At 68.4% G+C, this 12538-nt stretch overlaps 1 protein-coding gene across 1 annotated transcript in view; it reads right to left on the bottom strand.

Annotated features, from left to right (window-relative positions):
• MAN2A2 (mannosidase alpha class 2A member 2) overlaps positions 1–12538 on the bottom strand; it is a 34199-nt gene that overhangs the window by 19010 nt on the left and 2651 nt on the right. The window contains exons 2-9 of the mRNA XM_044980888.1: positions 8726–8878; positions 7022–7279; positions 5703–5847; positions 3412–3583; positions 2294–2421; positions 1914–2087; positions 1004–1190; positions 714–891 (exon numbers count right to left, since the gene is read on the bottom strand). Of these exons, the coding sequence (XP_044836823.1) occupies positions 714–891; positions 1004–1190; positions 1914–2087; positions 2294–2421; positions 3412–3583; positions 5703–5847; positions 7022–7279; positions 8726–8857 (1374 nt within the window). The 5' untranslated portion in view covers positions 8858–8878. The remainder of the gene's footprint in view (positions 1–713; positions 892–1003; positions 1191–1913; positions 2088–2293; positions 2422–3411; positions 3584–5702; positions 5848–7021; positions 7280–8725; positions 8879–12538) is intronic.

The following is a 12538-nucleotide window of genomic DNA, read 5'->3' as shown; positions in this document are numbered from 1 at the left end:
GCTTCCCCCCACATCCCTGGCATCCTCTAGGGGGTGGGGCTCCTCCCCATATCCCTGGCATTCCCCAGGGGGCGGGGCTCCCCTCACACCCTTGGCATCCCCCAGGGGGCAGGGCTCCACCCGCACACCCCCGGCATCCCCCAGGGGGCAGGGCTCCTCCCCACATCCCTGGCATCCTCCAGGGAGTGGGGCTCCACCCGCACACCCGCGGCATTCCCCAGGAGGAGGGGCTCCCCCCCCACATCCATGGCATCCCCCAGGGGGTGGGGCTCCCCCCTCATATCCCCGACATCCCCCAGGCAGGGGCGGCTCTATAAATTACACCGCCCCAAGCAGGGTGGCGCGCTGCGCTGCCATTCCCCGGTCCCGCAGCCGGGGCAGAAGTGTCTGCGGCGGGTGCGCTGGTTCGCGGCTCCGGTGGAGCATCCGCAGGCATGCCTGCGGGAGCTCGAGCGGAGCCGCGGGAAGAGGGGACCCTCCGCAGTCATGCCTGCGGCAGCTCCGCTCCTCCCGGGCTCCGGTGGACCTCCCGCAGGCATGCCTGCGGCAGGTCCGCCGGAGCCAAATGCCGCCCTGCCCCGACAATGCCGCCCCACGCGCCTGCTTGGCGCGCTGGGGTCTGGAGCTGGCTCTGCCCCCAGGGGGCAGGTGGGGCTCTCCTGGACCCCCCAGCACGTCCCAGCTGCAGCCCCTTTGGGAGTCCGGTGCAGTACCTGCACGTGCAGGCTGGGGTGGGCATTGAGGAAGTCGAAGAGGCGCTGGTAGTTGAGGAACTGGGCGTCCCACTCCTGGGGCTTGTCGTAGCGGAAGTCGTCTCCCAGAGGCACCAGCAGCACCTTGCTGCGGAACAGCTTGGACTTCTTGCGGTACTGGTCCAGCAAGAGGTGTGCCCTGCAGCAGAACAAGGCGAGAGGCCTCAGGGGGCTGGGCCAGCGGGCGCAGGCCGCGCGCCCCGGAGCCAGCCAGGAAGGCTCAGCCTCGGGCCGAGGCGCAGCTCACTCACCGTTCGGCCACATTGGCCTCGGTGATGGCTCTGGGTGGCACCTTCCATGGACAGTTGATCCTGCCTCCCGGCAGGCGCTTGAAGTCAAACTGGCAGCAGATCTTGGGGTCAGGGCCGCAGGTGTGGGGCACGTCGTAGCTGTAGAAGGGCATCATGTGGCAGAAGATATCAGTGCTGGAGTCTGGGTCTGCAGAGAAGCAGCCAGCTGAGTCGGTGTGCCCACCCCAGGCACCGTCTGCCTGTGCTTCGCTGTCACAGCTGAGCAGGCAGCGGCCGTACCAGCCGGGCAGCACCAGGGCACTCCTAGGGAAGGCAGCGCCCACGCCAGGCGTGGGCCTGGCCCCAGGTTAGCGGGATGGGAAGCAGCCAAGGGGGAGGGGAGGAGAGACTGTGGCAGAGCAGCAGCTGCCCGCTGGCCACGAAGGCGCTGGCTAGCGAGAGTCAGGGCAGAGCAGGCGAGCAGCCAGCGTGCCGTGCCCCCAGGCCCCACCCATGGGAGTTCGGGGGGGGGGATGGAGCCACATGACACCCCGGAAGGGCCCCCCACCCAGCCAAGAGCCAGGAGGGGGTGCCACCAGAGCCAGGAATGGCAGCAGCGGGCCCATGGCCCAGGGAAGGGGAGCCCAGCTTGCCTGCACTCCAGCTCCAGCAGCCCCAGGCCAGGGCAGGACGGGGCAGCCGCACCCGAAGGACGCTGGGACCCAGCCGCACATGGGACGGGAGCAGCGGGGGAGGCCTGGCAGGGCAGGCTCAGCTCAGCGCCAGAGGCCCCCAGAGTCCCTCAGGGACTCGGACGGGTAGCAGGGGGCTGCTCCTCAGTCAGACAGCTGCATGTGGGCAGGGATCACTGCGCCGCCAGGAAAGAGGCCAGCAACCATCACCCACCCCCAGCCCCAGGCAGCCCTCTCACCCCAGGTCTGTCTCCACATGAACTCCAGGCTGTGGGTGGCAGCGAAGTGCTTCTTGATGGCGTAGTGCACCCTCTGGATCAGCATGCTGGTCAGGTTGGCGCGTCTCAGCAGGTAGGGCATGGTGGCGCTGTGCCCAAAGGGGTCGACGGCCCAGCCGGACCGCGGCGTCACACCTGCAGGGAGTCGCCCCACAGACTTCTTAGGGCAGGTTGCGCCCGGAAGGCACCGAGTGAGGCTGGATGGGGCGGGCCTGGTGCCCCCCCAAGGGCGCAGCCCCAGGCGTGGGCAGCACACCCAGCCCCACAGCCCCCTGGCCACGGGCACAGCCGTGAGGAGACACGGGCTGGGCGGGTCTGCGCTGCCCCCCCCATTCACTCACCGATGTTCTTCTCCAGCCACTGGTGCCCCTCAATCAGCTGGTCGATCATGGCGAAGTAGTGGGAATTGGCCTCGTCGGGCATCACCCAGCCGCCCGTCACCATCTCCAGCTGCCCACTGCCAACCAGCCTGCAGGGGGCACCAGAGAGTCAGGGGCAGAGAGAGGGCCCACAGCCAGCGCCCCCGCCCCATGGCCAGCACCCCACGGCCAGTGCCCCTGCCCCACGGCCAGCAACCCACTGCCAGCGCCCCCGCCCCACGGCCAGCGCCCCCACCCCATGGCCAGCACCCCACGGCCTGCGCCCCTGCCCCATGGCCAGCAACCCACTGCCAGCGCCCCTGCCCCACAGCCAGCACCCCCACCCCACGGCCAGCGCCCCTGCCCCATGGCCAGCGCCCCTGCTCCACGGCCAGCTACCCACTGCCAGCGCCCCCGCCCCACGGCCAGCACCCCCACCCCACGGCCAGCGCCCCCACCCCATGGCCAGCACCCCACGGCCAGCGCCCCTGCTCCACGGCCAGCAATCCACTGCCAGCGCCCCCGCCCCATGGTCAACACCCACACACCACGGCCAACGCCCCCGCCCCATGGCCAACACCCCTGCCCCATGCACGGCCAACGCCCCCGCCCCACGGCCAGTGCCCACACCCCAAGGCCAACGCCCCCGCCCCACGGCCAGCACTCCAGCCCCACGGCGAGCACCCCACTGCCAGCACCCCTGCCCCACGGCCAACACCCCTGCCCCATGGTCAGCGCCCACACCCCATGGCCAGCGCCCCCGCCCCACTGCCGGCACCCCCATACTACGGCCAGCACCCCGCCCCATGGCCCCGCCCCACAGCCAGTACCCCTGCCCCACGGTCAGTGCTCCCGCCCCACAGCACCTCCTGTAGGCACACCCAACAGCCAGTGCCCCACCCCACTGCCAGTGCCCCCACCCCACTGCCAGCGCCCTGCCCTATGGCCAGAACCCCTGCCCCACGGCACCTCCTGCAGGCTCACCCAACAGCCAGTGCCCCCGCCCCATGGCCAGCACCCCCATATCTCCATTGGGTGCCCAGGCTGGGGAGAGCGGGTGCTGTCCCTGCCCACGGAGCACAGGCTGTCGCCCCCCCTACCTGCGCACCGCAGCACGTTTCTGGGTACTGATGTTGTCCCACCACTTGGAGAAGAAGGAGATCTCGGACCAGATGAAGCGGCGGCGCGGGTCCTCCTGCAGCTTCAGCACCATGCTGTTCAGGATGTGCTGCGTCTGGTCTGCGTAGTACTTCTCAAAGGTCTTGATCCAGCCTGCGCAACAAGCACAGGGCAGGGCCTGAGTGAGGATCCCTGCCTGGGGGGCTACGTTCCCTCTAAGCTGCATGGCCACGCAGCAGCCTATTAACTGCCATGCAGGCACTCAAGGCTGCAGCGGGGAGATATTCCTCTCCCTCAGCCTCAGTCCCAGCCCCAACCCAGCCTGGCCCAGACCTGCCGCGGCTGGGGGAGGGATGCCCTTCTCCCAGGCCCTGTGACACTCTGTACCTCGGGGGATCACCCTGCACCCCCATGTTCATCCTTATAATATGATTGTGTGGTATCCAGTGCAAAGTTTGTCATGTCGGGTGTCTTCGGAAGGCTCGTGGTGCACTGAGCATTGTTGTTCTAGTAAGGTTATAGGTTATAATTTGTATATAGTTATGAGGCTGAAAATGTGTCTTCATGGCTTAAAACAAGCCCAGGCAAAACTCTCCAGGAGCAGAGGGGCAGTTCACACCTCATCAGGGCATGTATGGGACAAGCCCAGCCCAGCCTCACAGGAACAAAGGACACTGGCCCAGGCAGCAACAAAGGCTCCGTTGGACTCTCGAGGGAGTCACCCCCCTTCCCTTGGTTAGTCAGGGACTACGATGAGGTGATGCTCACCTGACCCTGAACGGGGGCGGGGGCAAAGCCCAGAGGGCAGAAAGAACATGATAAAAGGGAGAGACGTTTGTCATGCTCTTCCTCTCTCTTGTAAAAGCAGCAGAGAGTCCTGTGGCACCTTATAGACTAACAGACCTATTGGAGCATGAGCTTTCGTGTGAATGCACCCGACGAAGTGGGTGTTCACCCACGAAAGCTCCTGCTCCAATACGTCTGTTAGTCTATAAGGTGCCACAGGACTCTCTGCTGCTTTTACAGATCCAGAGTAACACGGCTACCTCTCTGATACTATTCCTCTCTCTTCCACCTCCATCTACAGACATCACCACCAAGCGACTGAAGCGCTGATCGAAGGGGAGAGCCTGGCTGAAGGGCAGCCAGCCAGCCTGGGGTGAGAAACATCTAAGTTTGTAAGGGCATTGAAAGTGTTCAGTTCAGCTTAGAATGCGTTTTGCTTTTATTTCATTTGACCACATCTGACTTCTTGTGCTTTGACTTATAATCACTTAAAATCTATCTTTGTAGTTAATAAATCTGTTTGTTCTACCTGAAGCAGTGTGTTTGGTTTGAAGCGTCTCAGAGACTCCCCTGGGGATAACAAGCCTGGTACATATCAATTTCTTTGTTAAATTAACAAACTTATATAACTGGACACTGCAAGATGGAGGTTCCCAGGGTTGTGTCTGAGACTGGAGATATTGGCTAGTGTCAGTCGGTTGCACAATCCAAGCAGCAGCTGGCCAAAAGTGTTCGCTCATGTAGCTGGGAGCAGCTTACATGCCAGAGGCTGTGCATGACCAGCCCAGGAGTGGGGGGTTCTCACAGCAGAGCAGGGTAAGGCTGGCTCCCAGAGTCGAGGATTGGAGTGACCTAGCAGATCACTGGTCCAGATAACATCAGGGGAACATCACAGTGGCGTAGAGAAGCCCCTCTCCCGGACCCAGCCTAGCCTGGCCCGCACCTGCTGTGGCTGGGGGAGAGATGCCCCCTGCCTCAGCCCAGGTGCTGCTGTGGAAGCTGGGGGGAGTCCTCTGTCCCCACTGCAGCCCCGGGGAAGCCTGCACCCCAACCCCCTCATCCCACCCCCATCCAGAGCCCTCACCCCCCCTGCACCCCAACCTTCTGCCCCAGCCCTGAGTCCCCTCCTGCACCCCAAACCCATCAGCCCAGGCCCCACCCCAGGCCTGAGGGGGTCCTGTTGTCTGTACCTGCAAGACCTGTCTTGGACTGTGTTCCTGTCGTCTAAATAACCCTTCTGTGTTACTGGCTGGCTGAGAGTCGCGGTGAATGGCAGGAAGCCGGGGGCGCAGGGCCTTGACTCCCCCCCACTCTGTGACAGGAACACTGCTGAGAAGCCAAAGGGCCGTGTCTGGGATCCTCCCTCTGTGGGGCCTGGTGGCCATGCCCAGGACCCTTTGCCAGGGGATTCCGCACAGCTCAGCCTAGGGCCCTAAGCCCAGGGCCAGGCTCCAAGGCCCCAGCCTGCTCCATGGGCCCCACTCACCTGGGTCATTATGGGAGTGTGGCACCACGAACACCTGCAGGGGCTCTGTGTCCCACTCGTGGGGCTCGTAGGTGATGTCAAAGCCCTGCTTCCACACGCCACCATCCTGGTTATCAAAGGGCAGCACCGAGGCCACGGCCAGCATCTGCCAGGCCAGGGACCATGCTCAGTGGGAGCAGCCAGCCTGGGGCCGTCAGTCCAGCCTCAGCCCCAGCCCCAGACCACTCTGACCCCGCTGCCCTTCACCCCCCCGCTAATTCCCCTGCCCTTCGCCCCCCCACAGGCGACTCTCCCTCCGAACCCCCAGCCCTCTGCAGATGGCTCCCACTCCGACCTACCAGCCCCTCGGCCTCCCTCAGGCGGCTCCCCCTCCGGCCCCCCAGCCCCCCTCAGGCAGCTCCTCCTCCGGCCCCCCAGCCCCTCGGCCCCCCTCAGGCAGCTCCTCCTCCGGCCCCCCAGCCCCTCGGCCTCCCTCAGGCGGCTCCCCCTCCGGCCCCCCAGCCCCTCGTCCCCCCGCAGGCGGCTCCTCCTCCGGCCCCCCAGCCCCTCGGCCCCCCTCAGGCAGCTCCTCCTCCGGCCCCCCAGCCCCTCGGCCCCCCTCAGGCGGCTCCCCCTCCGGCCCCCCAGCCCCTCGGCCCCCCTCAGGCGGCTCCTCCTCCGGCCCCCCAGCCCCTCGTCCCCCCGCAGGCGGCTCCTCCTCCGGCCCCCCAGCCCCTCGGCCCCCCTCAGGTGGCTCCCCCTCCGGCCCCCCAGCCCCTCGGCCCCCCTCAGGCGGCTTCCCCTCCGACCTGCCAGCCCCTCGGCCCCTCGCAGGGGGCTCCCCCTCCGCCCCCCAGCCCCTCGGCCCCCCTCAGGCAGCTCCTCCTCCGGCCCCCCAGCCCTTCGGCCCCCCTCAGGCAGCTCCTCCTCCGGCCCCCCAGCCCCTCGGCCCCCCTCAGGTGGCTTCCCCTCCGACCTGCCAGCCCCTCGGCCCCTCGCAGGGGGCTCACCCTCTGACCTCCCAGCCCCTCGGCCCCCCTCAGGCGGCTCCTGCTCCGGCCCCCCCAGCCCCTCGGCCCCCCGCAGGCGGCTCCCCCTCCGGCCCCTCCAGCCCCTCGGCCCCTCGCAGGGGGCTCCCCCTCCGGCCCCTCCAGCCCCTCGGCCCCTCGCAGGGGGCTCCCCCTCCGGCCCCTCCAGCCCCTCGGCCCCTCGCAGGGGGCTCCCCCTCTGACCCCCCAGGCCCTCGGCCCCCTGCAGATGGCTCCCCCTTCGTCCCCCCCAGCCCCTTGGCCCCCCGCAGGCGGCTCCCCCTCCCACCTAGGCCCCCGGCCCTCGCTCACCTGCAGGTCTGGCTTCTGGCCCCCACTCCCCAGTGCGAACTGGCAGTCCTGTGGGGAGATGGAGAAGAAGCTGGGCCGGCTCTCGGGGGGCAGCACCCAGGAGCCGTTGGGTGTGCGGTAGGGTAGCAGCACCGGCTGCCCGTCCGCGTGGGCCGTCAGCTCCAGCACCGACTCCTTAATGTGGCTGATGATCTCGTGGTTCTCCTCCAGCAGCTGCTCCAGCTGCTCGATGCGGTTCTGTAGCACCGAGATCTGGCTCTGCAGGTCACAGACACGGGGTGAGAGCAGCCCCTGGGGGGCGAGGGGGCCCCCAGCCTAGTGCTCCCCCAGCCCACCCTGCAGTTCACAGACATGGGGTGAGAGCAGCCCCCAGGGGGTGAGGGGCCCCCAGCCTAGTGCTCCCCCAGCCCACCCTGCAGTTCACAGACATGGGGTGAGAGCAGCACCCCCCTGCCCCTGAAATGCCGGGGGAAGCTGCCCATCCATTGTCCGCAAGGCACCGCAGCAGCTCCAGGGGACGCAGATTCACGCAGCTGCACCCCAGAACTAACGGGGTCCCTGGACATTTGCCCAAGTCACTCTTTTCCCACAGAATGTTTAGGTTCAGTGACCCCCCATTTTCCAGCAGAGTGGTGAGCACAAGGGCCCAGCGGGGCTGCCTGGGGAGGCCACCAGCGTAAGAGCTGCTGGGCTGATGGCCTGGCAGTGCACTCTGCAGGGAGCGGGCCAGGGGCTCAGGAGGGGGGGCTCCCCCACCCCGTCAGCACTGGGGGCCTGCCATGCAGGGAGCAGAGTCAGGGTTCAGTAGGTAGCGCTCTCCTCTCACAGTCAACAAAAGACCCTAATGCCCCAGGGCAGCGCTGGGGGGCACTGGGCTGCAGCGAGCAGGGTGGGGCACTCAGCAGGGGGCGCTCTCCCCTGGAAGTCAGGGCTGGCCCCGATCCCCCAGGCTGGCGCTAAGGGGCTGGGTGCAGAGGTGCAATCCCAGACAAAAAGCATGTTCAGTAAATCTGGGCAGGCAGCCAGGGCCCAGCAGCTGGCGAATGCCAGTCAGCCTCCCAAAGCCCCCGGCAGTTAGGGTGACCAGTCAGCAAGTGTGAAAAATCGCGACAGGGGGTGGGAGACTGTCCCAGGTCACCCTACCTGCAGTGCCACCCAGACAGGGAGCCACCAGCACTCCCCTGCCACAGACTGTGCCGCTGTCCAACTGCTGCCACATCCCACCCAGAGGTGGCTGCATGTCAGTGGTGGACGAGTAACCCTGGAATAGACTTGACCCACACGTGGTGCACAACCCTGGAACTTTTCTTCCCCAAGTGGTCTAGGTCCCAGGGAGCTGAGATCAGGGCCGGCTTTATGAAGGGCGGGGCCCGATTTGAATGCCCAGCGGCGGTCCGGGTCTTCTGCAGCACCGAAGGATCCCCCGTCGCCGAAACGCCGCCGAAGACCCAGAGCGGACCCCCTCCCGCCCCGCTGCCAGAGGAGGAAAAAACTCCTAAGGCGCGGGGCCCAATTCCAGGGAATCGGGGGAATCGGCTTAAAGCCGGCCCTCGCTGAGACTCCCGGGCCCCTCAGCACTCAGCCCCCCCAAGCTGCCAACACGCGGCTGGGTGGGCAAGGGGGGTCTCCCCTGCAGGCACCATGGGAGGTGATGGCAGAGAGCCCCAGCCCCACTCCCCATCCGCTGGGGGCAGGGCCACTTACCCGTGGGAAGTTGCCCCCGCTCTGGTGCCGGGCAGGGTCGTGCTGCACTCGGTCCAGCATCAGGTAGAGGGAGAAGACGGCGACGCAGAAGATGGCGGCTCCGCACACCGTCACCTGCTTCTTCAGCTTCATCCCGGGGCTGCGAGGACCCACCTGCCACCAAGTCAGCCAGAGACCAAGGTCAGCGCCCCACGCCAGGCCCCCCACCCCCACCGCGGCCAGCCCCCCAGGCCAGGCCCCTCGCCCTCCACTGCACCCAGCCCCCCACGCCAGGCACCCGGCCCCCCCTGCAGCCAGCCCCCACGCCAGGCCCCTCGCCCCCCCTGCGGCCAGCCCCCAGGCGGACCCCCAACCCCTACTGCGGACAGCCCCCCAGACGGACACCCAACCCCCACTGCAACCAGCCCCCCAGACGGACACCCAACCCCCACTGCGGCCAGCCCCCAGGCGGACCCCCAACCCTCACTGCGGCCAGCCCCCAGGCGGACCCCCAACCCCCACTGCGGCCAGCCCCCCAGACGGACCCCCAACCCTCACTGCGGCCAGCCCCCCAGACGGACACCCAACCCCCACTGCGGCCAGCCCCCCAGACGGACCCCCAACCCTCACTGCGGCCAGCCCCCCAGACGGACACCCAACCCCCACTGCGGCCAGCCCCCCAGACGGACCCCCAACCCTCACTGCGGACAGCCCCCAGGCGGACCCCCAACCCCTACTGTGGCCATCCCCCCCAGACGGACCCCCAACCCTCACTGCGACCAGCCCCCCAGGCGGACCCCCTACCCCCACTGCGGCCAGCCCCCCAGACGGACCCCCAACCCCCACTGCGGCCAGCCCCCCAGACGGACACCCAACCCCCACTGCGGCCAGCCCCCCAGACGGACCCCCAACCCTCACTGCGGCCCGCCCCCCAGACGGACCCCCAACCCTCACTGCGGACAGCCCCCCAGACGGACCCCCAACCCTCACTGCGGCCAGCCCCCAGGCAGACCCCCAACCCCCACTTGCGCCAACCCCCCTGACAGGCCTCTCGCCCCGACTTGGGCCAGTCCCCCCCGATGGGCCCCCACTCCCTACCCGGGCCAGCCCCTCAGCTGGGCTGGAGGGTCCTGAGGCCCCACGGGGAAGGGGGCCACGGCAGAGTCTGAGCATGCAGGGAGGAAGATGAAGGCCTCAGGAGTCGAAGGAGGAGCGGCCGGGCTTAATCGTGCCTTGCCAGACCCCTGGGTGCGGCTGCCCTCCTGCAATGGGGGGTGGGGCGAGTGGCCACCCCACCCAGGGGTCCTCTGCCAGCAAAGGGCTGCCAGGCCCTCGCCCTCACGCACCAGGCACGGGGCTCGGACACAGCCGGCCAGCGCGCCCAGCCCACCAAGTGCTATTGAGCGGCTGCCTCCTGCAGCCATGGCTGGGCCACCCACCCCCTGGGCCGCCCCACACCCAGCCCCCTCCCAGCTCCGCTGCCCCACACCCAGCCCCTGGGCCGCCCCACACCCAGCACACCCCCCGCCCCCGGCTCCACGGCCCCACACCCAGCCCCCTCCCAGCTCCACGGCCCCACATCCAGCCCCTGGGCCACCCCACACCCAGCACCCCCCCCCGGCTCCGCGGCCCCACACCCAGCCCCCCCCAGGCTCCACAGCCCCACACCCAGCCCCCAGCCACCACAGGCTTCACAGTCCTGGCTGGGCCACCCACCCCCTGGGCTGCCCCACACCCAACCCCCCCAGCTCCGTGGCCCCACACCTAGCCCCTGGGCTGCCCCACACCCAGACCCCCCGCCCCCCAGCTCCGCGGCCCCACACCCAGCCCCCAGCCCCTCCAGGATCCACAGCCCTGGCTGGGCCACCCACCCCCTGGGCTGCCCCACACCCAGCCCCCCCAACCCCCCCAGGCTCCGCAGCCCTTGCTGGGCCACCCACCCCCTGGGCCACCCTATACCCAGCACCCCCCAGGCTCCACAGACCAGGCCACCCCACACCCAGCCCCCCAGGCTCTGCAGCACAGGCTGGGTGAGCTGTGCCCTGTGCTGCCCAGCCCCTGCTCACAGACTCAGCAGAGGGGATGGGGGAGGCCTGTGGGGCCCAGCCGGAAGCCTGGCCCGCTGGGCGATGCTGCCCTGCCGGCCCTGGAGCCCAGGCCACGTGCAATCAGTCTGCAGCAGGTGGGTGCCGGAGGCCCTGCCCCACGCCGGGCAGAGCACAGCTGTGGCCTGGTTACCCTAATCCCGCCTGGCTGGAGCCAGGCCGGCGGTATTTTTAGTCTGTGAAGCCTGGGACGGTGCCAGGAGCTGGGCAGGGAGCAGAGCGTTAATTACACCCTGCCCTGCACAACCCCCCAGCTGGGCACACGGCACTGCCCGCACAGGAAACCTGCTCCCCAGCCATGGAGGGCACTGGATCCCGTCCCCCACTGCGCTGCCACACACCCCATCCTCTCACTGCACTCCTCCCCCTAGCTCCATCACCACTGCATCCCCTCCCTTCCACTGCACCACCACACCCCAGCCCCTCCCCCCACTGCACTCCCCCACACACACACACTCTGCACCACCACACACCGCCCCCGCACGACAACACCCTGCCCCCCCACTGCACTCCCACAACCCCCCTCCCCCCACTGCACCACCACACTCTGCCCCCCCACTGCACCACCGCAACCCCCTCCCCCACACTGCACCACCACACCCTGCCCCCCCACTGCAGCACCACAACCCCCTCCCCCCCACTGCAGCACCACACCCTGCCCCCCCACTGCCCCACCACAACCCCCTCCCCCCCACTGCCCCACCACACCCCAGCCCCTCCCCCCCACTGCACTCCCCCCCAGACACTCTGCACCACCACACACCGCCCCCCCGCATGACAACACCCTGCCCCCTCACTGCACCACCACAACCCCCTCCCCCCCACTGCACCACCACACCTTGGCCCCTCCCCCCCACTGCACCACCACTCTGGCCCCTCCCCCCCACTGCACCACCACACCCTGCCCCCCCACTGCACCACCACAACCCCCTCCCCCCACACTGCACCACCACACCCCAGCCCCTCCCCCCCACTGCACTCCCCCCACACACACTCTGCACCACCACACACCGCCCCCCCGCATGACAACCCCCTGCCCCCCCACTGCACTCCCACAACCCCCCTCCCCCCCACTGCACCACCACACCCTGCCCCCCCACTGCACCCCCACAACCCCCTCCCCCCGCTGCACCACCACACCCTGCCCCCCCACTGCACCCCCACAACCCCCTCCCCTCACACTGCACCACCATACTTTGGCCCCTCCCCCCCACTGCACCACCACACTCCGGCCCCTCCCCCCACTGCACTACCACACACTGCACCACCTGCACTACTGCACCCCTCCCCTTAGCTCCACCACCACTGCATCTCCCCCCTCCACTGCACCACCACACCCCTCACACACCCTGCACCACCACACCCCAGCCCCTCCCTCACACTGGATCACCACACAACACCCCCACACACTGCATCACAACACCCTGGCCCCTCCCCCCACTGCACCACCACACACCACCCTCCCACTGCACCACCACACCCTGCCCCCCACTGCACCACCACAACCTCCCCACACACTGCACCACCACACACATACCCCTCCTCTCACTGCACTACTGCACCCCTGCCCTTAGCTCCACCACCACCGCGTCTCCTTCCCCCCACTGCACCCTCACACCCGGCCCCTCCCCCCCACTGCACCCCCACACCCCCCCCCACACACACTGCACCACCACACCCCGGCCCCTCCCCCGACTGCACCACCACACCCTGGTCCCTCCCCCACACT

Source organism: Mauremys mutica, chromosome 11 (genome assembly GCF_020497125.1).
Source record: "Mauremys mutica isolate MM-2020 ecotype Southern chromosome 11, ASM2049712v1, whole genome shotgun sequence".
In the NCBI taxonomy this organism is placed as follows: Eukaryota; Metazoa; Chordata; order Testudines; family Geoemydidae; genus Mauremys; species Mauremys mutica.
This window is presented reverse-complemented; position numbering and strand designations above follow the sequence as displayed.